The following is a 9,813-nucleotide window of genomic DNA, read 5'->3' on the forward strand; positions in this document are numbered from 1 at the left end:
AACAACCCACATTCCACAAGGAACTCAAGAAGAAGGAAGACCAAAAGGTAGACATTTCATTCCTTCCTTCTGCAATATTAAAAGAACAGATTACTTAAGGATTTACTAAGAAAGTAAGAGGGCGACAGTCAAACAATCAGGCCATCAAATCCTTGTCCTTCATGGGGCATCTGGGAGATCTGCATTCTTAACAACTGCAAAGAGCTGAACTTACTGTTTTGGGATGAAAGCTGTACTGTTTCCTGACATCTGCTTGATGAACTACTTAGAAAAGAAAGGTCCAAATTAGTAACAGATTTTACCCTAAGTAAAAGAAGTAAGTAGTAAAAAAGAGAAACCCTTCATCCTCAGATTATATAGTACCAGATAAAATTCTCATCCTGAAAGAGCAGTACAGCTCTCAAAAATAGAATAAGATCACCATGGTTCAAAACAGCCCTTAACTGGCAACCTTTAAAGCCTTTACATAAAATCTAAGCTATAGCCAGGAGTGATGAAATACACCTTTAATCCTAGTACTGGTAAGGCTGAGGCAGGGGGATCTCTATGAAATCCTACCTCAAAAAAAAAAAAAAAAAGCTTATTCCTTTTCATTTTATGTTTATAAGTGTTTTGTCTACATAGATGTATGTATACTACATTCATACCATGTGCTCACAGATGTCAGGAGATGGGGTCAGATTCCCTATAACTAAACTTACAGATCGTGATGAGCCATGTGGGTTCTGGAAGCTAAACCCTGGCCAGTCCTCTGCATGAGCAGCATGTATCATTTACTGCCAAAGCATCTCCCCAGCCGTAAAAATATACCTTTCTGTTACATACAAAGAACAAAAAGACAAAGAAAGCTGCTTCAACCAACAAGACTAGAAAAACTTTGAGTAAAAAAAAAAAAAAAAGAATCCCATCTTTACTCCTGAACAAATATTCCTTAATGAACTTAAACAGAAAACGTACCTTTAAAATTAGAAGCAATCCACTTACTAAAACATTGTCATATTGTTAAGTTTCAGGAACTCTGTATATCCAGAAATGAGCTCAAGCTGGACTACAGAGAGATTTCTATTAGAAAAACCAGCACTCCTCAGGAACTTGTGAATTCAGTTCCCATCAGCCAAAAGGAGTCATTTCTCTTACCTCTGGCAAAAGGGACCTCTGGCACCTATCAACATATCAAAGCCCAAGGCGGCCTCCATGATCCTGCAGTATCTTAAGTACCTGGTATACACTTCAGAGTTCACTCTAGCATCCCGGCCCTTCCCTTCCCCAAGCTACTCATCCCCCTTGTAATCCACATAATTTTCTACCCCTGTCTACATAGACAGATGATAGACAGATGAAAGTCAGATGACTGATAGATGAGAGAGAGCTATGATAGATGTTGTACAGAGACAGACACAGATATACAGATCTGTAGATCAATTCTCTCACTACGCTTTGTTTTCTACCTTTTGCTATTTCACTATCTACACTATACATCCCACTATGCTCTCCTTGTTCTCGGATCTCTTACACAGATAGCTCTAGTCATGACCAGTCTGATTATCTTTCTCTCTGATCTGGACTCTACCAGATACCTCTAGATATCTTTTCTCTCCTATTCACAATAAAACCCTTCCCCTAGTACTGGAGCAGTCATGTTGGCAGTTTCTTTACTGTGCCCCCTCATGTACATCTGGTGCTGAAACTGAGAAGGTTTAACACATATGAATTATGCATTTTCTTTGCTTCTTTTTCTTCTCTGCAAAGGAAGCACAATGAATTCCTAAACATAAATCAAAGATTTCATTTATTCAATCAGGATTGGGCATAAATTATAAGTTCAAAGCCCATTACTTATAGAATTTCAGTATGGAAAAGTTAAAAGGTTATGGAAAAGGTGGTGGTAATAGTTCTATAGAATGAGAATGGACTTAATGTGTCATTAAGAACTACGGACCTATGAGGCTGGAGAGATGTTTCTGCAGTTAAGAGTTGCTATTACTAGTGCAGTTATGTTGATCTGACTTCAGTTCCTAGCATATGTTTAGACTCTGCAGGCACCTATACTCATGTGTACATATCTATATATATACACATATTTTTAATAATGACAAAATAAACTCAGAAATTATAGATTTAAAAATAACCAAATAACTAGGGTTCTTTTTTTTTAATCTCTGGTACATAAAACACAGACACAATTATCAAACTATAGCTAACTGAAAAACGCCTAAGAGTCAAGTTATACTACATCTTCAGATATAAAAGCTGAAATACAACCAGGCAGTGGCGGTGCACGCCTTTATTCCCAGCACTTGGGAGGCAGAGGCAGGTGGATTTCTGAGTTCAAGGCCAACCTGGTCTATAGAATGAGTTCCAGGACAGCCACAGCTACACAGAGAAACCCTGTCTCAAAAAACAACAACAACAAAAAAAAAATTTTTAAAAGTTGAAATATTTTTATAGATCAACAACAAATTAATCACTTATGCAGAAAAATAATAAAACTTTAATAATATCCATAAAATAATATTTATGAATTTATAACTGTATTTATATTATGAATATAAAATTTATAAACTCCATGAAAATCTTTTCCTTAAATGATCTTCAGTTTCTCACCATCCCATTCCCCAATGTATATATATGAGAAAACAAGTGCTCCTTCAACTCCTTAGCACAAAGCACTGCACTACATTCTGAAAGGACAGAAAAGGAACACACATCTTCCAGAGACTGCCAGTAATGAGTAGCACCTTCAGCTACACTTCTGCAGGTTCCCCCGACTCTAAATACCTGCCTCAGACTCCCTTTGTCATCCAGTATTCTACAAGCAACCTCTGTGATTTAAAAATCTACTTTTTTCCATGGAGTGAGCCACACCACAGAATATAGATTAACAATCATCACCATAAAACTTTTCAAAAAAACAAAGGTTCTCCAATTTACTTCCCTTCCAGACATGCTGAGTACTCTACAAAGAGAGGCCACTCCAATTTCTACAAGTACTATTTTCTCTATTTTCAAACAGATCCATCACCTTGCTTTAGCTTTGTGTGAGTATACACGTGTGCATGTGTGTCTGCGGATGAATATGCAAACACATTCCTGCATGTGGAGACCAGAAGTTGACATCAGGTGTCTTCTTCAGGCCTAATTTTTGAGGCTGGGTCTCCACTGAACCTGGAGCTCACTAATTCACTAAATTATCTGGAAGGTAAGCTCCAGTGTCCTTCGGCCTCTCCCTCCATGGTAACGACCAGCCTTCACATGGGAATTAGGGATCTAAACTCACTTCTTCACATCTGTTTGCAGGTACTTTACTAGTAGAGATGTCTCTCCAGCCCCACACTGTTTATTGTAATGGCTAATCACACTCAGCATCTCAAGTGGCTTGACAGACTGATGAATTTTAAAGTTATCTCCCTTCTCTCTGACACACACATGATTAGTATCAAAGTCTTGTGCTTTGTGAAATGAACAATGTTGGCCAGGTTAATTTCTTTTGGGAGGCTTTTAACTGAGAGGAAGATCAATTACTTTTAAAGTATTTTAAACCATTCCCAAATTATATGCCAAAATCATAAGGACCAAAAGCTAGATGAATAGAAAGTAAATCTAAGAACACTTGACCAATTTCTTTGGCTCCAAAGGGTTTACTCTGTGTATGTTCTGCTTAGAATCCAGCACAAAGGATATTTCAACAATACAAGCATGATGATCATTACATAACCTATATGAACTCAGGAGAGTACTGTGCCAGAACTAAACCTAAAGATGTTCTATACAATAAATCAAAGACTCATTTTGTTATAGTCAAACTTAGCCAAAGAAGTCAACGGTTGAAAGAATCATGGTGACCACTAATCCTTTCCCGAGGTCAATTCTGGAAAACAGTTACTAAGGAGTTGGACTCAAAGGCCCAGCCCTCCCTGAGGATCTATAGGCAGCTAATGGTTGCCAGGGAAAGGAAAGATATTCTCTTCTGGAGTATAACACCACTGGTGAGGTGTTCATGAGCCTGGAAAAAAGTCTAATGAATATCAAAGTAGAAGGTAGACTATTTGTGGAAAGGAAGGAGATTGAGAATGGGAGGTGACAAGAGGGAGTACAGGGAACTGAATACAATCAACACATTTTATGCATGTATGGAAATATCACAATGAAACTCATTGTTGTATAAAAGCAATTTTCAAAAGTTAATTTTAAAAAAAATCCCAGGAATGGAGAAATGGCTCAGCGGTTAAGAGCACTAGCTGCTCTTCCAGAAGTTCTGAGTGCAACTCCCAGCAACCACATGGTGCCTCACAACCATCTGTAGCAAGATCTGATGCCCTCTTCTGGTGTGTCTGAAGACAGCTACAGTATACACATATACATTAAGTAAATAAATCTTTTTAAAATTTTTCTTCAATTCTATAAAAAAAAAAAATCCCTAGGTACCTTCTTTTTTATAGGTTACCAGGTCCTTTTCATTTTTTTTTTACATTTTTATTGAAAAAAACTTCATATAATATAATCTGATGTCCCCTCCTTCAGCTCCTCAACAGATCTCCCCAACTCCTCACCACCTAACTCCAGGCCCTTTCTCTTTCTTTCTTTAAAAAACAAACAAACACACACACACACACACACACACACACACACACATACACACACACACACCAAACTGCCATAAAAACACAAAATTTGGAAACAAAATGGAAAAAAGAAAAAACAATCAAAGGACCAAATGAGGCGAATATATGCCCAAAGAAATATGAGATTAAAAAGTCTCCAAAAATATCATTTTGTGTTGTCCAACTAAGAATGGAGCCTACCCTAAAGTCTGGTGACTATACCTAATGAGACTCCATTGGAGAGAAGTAATGCCTCCTTTGCAAGTAAGTACACAACATAACTGACACACGTAGGAATGAGCGAGGGCCATAGCAGTATGCACAGCTCGGGGAGACACTGTTTCCTTTGAGTTATCCAACGCATCTTGCTCTTGCAATCTTTCTGCCTACTCTTCTGCATAGATCCTTGAGAGGAAAATATTCCATTTAGGACTATGGGTTCACTCTGACATTGTCCAGTTGTGGGTCTCTGTGTTAGTTCCTTTCTAATTCAAGAAGGTTCTCTAATATAGCTAAACAAAGTAGAATATCATCATTATTTTTTTTGCTGTGTATCTTTAGCAAAGTAATAGTATTTGGTTTTCCTCCTAGGTCCATGCCCCATCTAGTTTCAGGTTCTTGGCCACCTAAGCAGTATCAAGTCTTGGTTCCATCTCAGGGAGTGAACTTTACATCAAACCGGAGGGTGGTTGTTTACTCCCACATTTGTACCACTATTACACATCTTGCAGAAAGGCCATTGTTATAGGTAGTAAGGTTTAGAGCAGAGTTGGTTGATTGCCTTTTTCCTCTAGTAGCATGCAACATACCTTTTAATATATGAACACTAGTCAGTGTAGGTAAAGCCTCTAAGCACAAGCTTGACTTCTCCATGCTCAATGAGATACATTAAGTGTTGTCTTCAGTAACAGGGCCTTACCACCAGTTTGTGGGAAACAACCAATAGTCTGGGCAATAGCCTAAGATAGCTGGGGGTTTCCATGGAGCCCCTTTAGCCAATGACTCAACTAGATGTAACCCAATCCTGGAACTGGAGATTTCAGTTGGTGGCATAAAATGTTCAGTTGAGGCATTGTCTCCCCATTATTTAATGACTCTATTTAGATTCCTTTCATGTGTGCATATTTTTTCTTTTTTTAATAATACAATAAAATAAGACAAAAACTAACACATTGGAATTGAACAAAACGAATAGAAAGAAAAGAGCCCAAGAGAAGTCATCAGAATCAGAGAACTACACATTCATACACTCAGGAATCCCATAAAAACACTAAATAGAAACAGAGGATAGCTTCTTTTCTTAACATCAGTTATAAAACCATATAATTTGACAAGGACAAGACAGAATCTTAAAAGTGAGCAAATCCTTCTCTCAGTGAAAGGGCCTCACAATTGAAATCAACCTAGCAAAAAATGCCTACTCACAAATTTCATTCAGGCCTACAAAGCCTAAGGCAAGCTAATCAAAATAAGAAATATAGAAATGCCTCCCCCCCATACACACATGAATTGATTCCAATAACAAAGTTCCAGAAATCAGTTTCAAAATGAAACCAGTAGAAAATTAGCAGAGAAGTAAAAAAATTTTTTAAAAATCACTTCAAGTTACAACATGTGACTATAAAATACACATTAGGTTAGCCCAGGAAGAAGGCAAGAAGACCATCAAGATAAATGGACAGGATAAAATTCAAAGGAGGGCTAACAGAGGGGTAGGGGAATAAGCTACACAAAGATTGGAGTATAGAGAATGACTGTCAAAAGGGGCAGAAACGAGAATAAAGGATTATAACACATATGAGAAGATACTTTTAAGGAACCAATTATTTGTATTTTAACAAAAACAAAAAACAAAAACAAACAAACAAAAACATACAGAGCTGATCGTGGTGGCACACACCTTTCATGCAAGCACTTTGAAGGCTTGTATCTCTGAGTTTGAGGCCAGACTGGTCTATATACCAGGCAGCAGGACAGTCAGGACTATTATTAGTGAGGACTGTCTCAAAACACAAAGCAAACAACAACCTTATGCACGCAAGCAAGCATGCACAGAATAACAATTCATGCACTAAGACATTTCCAATATGAAAACTTGTAGTAGTTAAAAGTACTGAATTCATAAAAAGATTTCTTCACTGTTTCTTTGTGGAATAAAAATAAACTAGCTAACAGTTTATAAAGACTGAGTGCCATGGTCAGCATATCCATTGCAACTTTATTTGAATCCTATTACAGGGTCTGACCTTCACAAGTTGCTTGCATTTAAGCAAGTCTCTTCCCTTCCCTGGGCATTCACTTCTTCAGATACTTAAGGAATAAGATGAGCTAATCCCAAATTAAATGAAGTGACTATATTCATAATAGAACTCTCTTTTAGCAAAGGCAAGTAAATTTGTCTAGCAGAGGCCTGGAGAAAGCAACCTTTATAAAGCCAGCTTTGGGGTCCAGCACTAAGAACTGTCAGCACAGGCCCGTAGTCCTAGCACACAAGAGCTGAGACAAAAAGAGTGTAGCCTACACTTGTCACATTTTAAAGTAGAACACTAATAAAATTTAAAAGGAGATTTTTAAAACTGTCTTATAAAAAATAATTGGCAGATCTCTTCTGTAGTATCAAATAGACATCTGAACTATGCCTAACAATACTAGCTTAGCCCTAAAGTAAGGCTTCCAGATGTGATCTGCTGTGTCTTGTTCCCCACTCTATAATACAAATCTACTTGAAAACACTTGTTTACAAAACCATAAAACACTTTCCATAAATAATTAAAATCTATGTTGTAGGCTGCATCATCAAATACACGAAAGCATCTTTATTACAACAATGTGACTTAAATTTCAAGAGGAAGTGTTACTGAAAATCATTACTGTTCTTCATTGGCAATGACAAAAGGCAATCCTCATGGCATTACAGACTTGGAGATGAAAATATTTAAAGAAAATAAATATTCATAACACATTTAGTGAATTTAGGTGCAATCACAACCAACAGTCTACAACAGATCTTTCTGTCACTAACATGCATCAATATCAGAAATATTTACACAGACAAGCCATCTTCCTAACAGTAATCAATCAAAGGTATATGCAACACAATCCATGTTGTTTACTAGAAGGAAAGTGTTAAGACTTTGGACGCTAAATACTATACAAAGTCAAGCTGAATTCTCTCTGAGAAAAACCACCACCATCAGTCACTGTCTACTCAATAGTCAGAGTGTGAACAACACAACTCATCACTCTGATAATAACATTTCCATTTATGAAGGACCTTCCTAAAATGAGATAAGAAGTAATAACACACTTGCCAAGGAGAACTCTGTATATAACCAAATATTTGCTGAGCCAACAGGCCAACCTATCACAAACCAAGGACCTACTTGCTTCATGGCAGTCTCTCCAATTTTGTCTGAATGTTTGCGGATGCTCTCCAGAAAGTCTTTGAGATCAGACATAGAAACATCCTTTATTTCTTCCCGAAGCTTGGGGATGTTGTCCACCATCACCTTACAGAATCGATAGTGGCTCACTTGAGGCAGATAGGTGTGTTCCAGATGCTCCAGTGTCTTCAGTGCAGGATAATGCCTACAAAAGAAACCAGCCACCTCAGTCTTTCTGGGACGGACAAATACATTAACTCGAGAAAAAAAGATCTAACCTCGATTAGCTTTCATTGTACATTAGGACAAATCTAATGTAGTGTTTTAATAAAGTTTTCTTAAAGATTAAAAATTAAGCCGGGCGTGGTGGCGCACGCCTTTAATCCCAGCACTTGGGAGGCAGAGGCAGGTGGATTTCTGAGTTCGAGGCCAGCCTGGTCTACAGAGTGAGCTCCAGGACAGCCAGGGCTATACAGAGAAACCCTGTCTCAAAAAAACAAAAAAAAAAAAAACAAAAAAAAAAAAAACAAAAACAAAAAAATAAAAATTAATATATGCTTTAAAGACTAATATAAAATCAAAAAACATCCAAAAAACAAATAATCATGAATACCAATGAAATTTATCACATATAATTTTTAAAATAATCTCAATATCAAAAGGCCATTCTACAAACTGAAATACTCCAAGAAGACTTCTACTGAAGGTAAAAAGACAAACTTGGAAAATCATATGCATGTGTTTGTGTGTGTTGTGTACACACACATACATGTATGACAAAAGTATCCACATTAACACAAAACAGGGTTTCAGGGAAATTAATGGAACTGTTCCACAGAAGGGCTGCTACCAGCCTTGCCCACAGTACTTCCATTACCTTACTTGTAGTTCCCCTGGGAAGCTTGTCTTCTGAAAAACCATCATTGATATTAAAACAAAACATATTTGGAGCAAAGGATGGAAAATATATATAGTGGTAAAGTAAATAAATATGTGCTAAAATGAAAAAAATTTAATTTAAAATAATTAAATTCCTTAACTTCTTTGAAAAAATGTTTTTAAAGTACTAATTTAATGGTATATGGGCTCATAAAATATATGAAAATCAAAAATATGTAACAGGAAACAAGAAAGAAAAACTGAGCTACTAAAACAAAGCTAGCAGTATATATATATATATATATATATCAAAGTGGAATAGGCAAAGACTTTAAACTGAGATGCACATAAGTGTTCATATAGCAAACTCCAAGAAAGCAAATCGAAAAATATTTGAAATAGGTTAAAAAGATGCATCAGTGGTTAAGAGGACTAGAAACTCTTACAGAGTACTGGGGTTCAGGTCCCAGCAAATACATAACCACTTACAATCATCTATAACTCCAGTTCCAGGGACATAGCACTCTCTTTTGGTCACCTCAGGAACTGTACACACATGGTATATATACATACATGCAAGCAAAATATTCAAACACATAAAGTAAATGAATCTAAAAAAATGTTTTAATATTTTCAAATCAATAAAAAATAAAAGCATATACTCCAATATATTTAAAACAAAACAAGTAGAAGGAACAGAAACCAATGAGACAGAAAAAACTATAAAACAGAAAAATTCAACCCTAATTATATTAACTATTAAAGGACTATAAATTCCAACTAAACAAATGTCTCAATGTGGGATTTTAAAAGGCATAAACATTTTAGATACAAGAAGCATACTTTAGATTGAAAAGCACAAATAGGTTAAAAGTGAAAGAAGTCATGAAGAGAACGCCAATAGCTTCTGCTCTAAGATCAAGAATTGACAAATGGGACCTCATAAAGTT

At 36.5% G+C, this 9,813-nt stretch overlaps 1 protein-coding gene across 2 annotated transcripts in view; it reads right to left on the minus strand.

Moving 5' to 3' along the window:
• Exoc6b (exocyst complex component 6B) overlaps positions 1 to 9,813 on the minus strand; it is a 472,818-nt gene that overhangs the window by 378,951 nt on the left and 84,054 nt on the right. For both annotated transcript variants that reach the window (XM_031382365.1, XM_031382364.1), the window contains exon 6: positions 7,985 to 8,189. In XM_031382365.1, the coding sequence (XP_031238225.1) occupies positions 7,985 to 8,189 (205 nt within the window). The remainder of the gene's footprint in view (positions 1 to 7,984; positions 8,190 to 9,813) is intronic.

This window comes from Mastomys coucha, unplaced genomic scaffold, assembly GCF_008632895.1.
Source record: "Mastomys coucha isolate ucsf_1 unplaced genomic scaffold, UCSF_Mcou_1 pScaffold20, whole genome shotgun sequence".
NCBI classification, from domain to species: domain Eukaryota; kingdom Metazoa; phylum Chordata; class Mammalia; order Rodentia; family Muridae; genus Mastomys; species Mastomys coucha.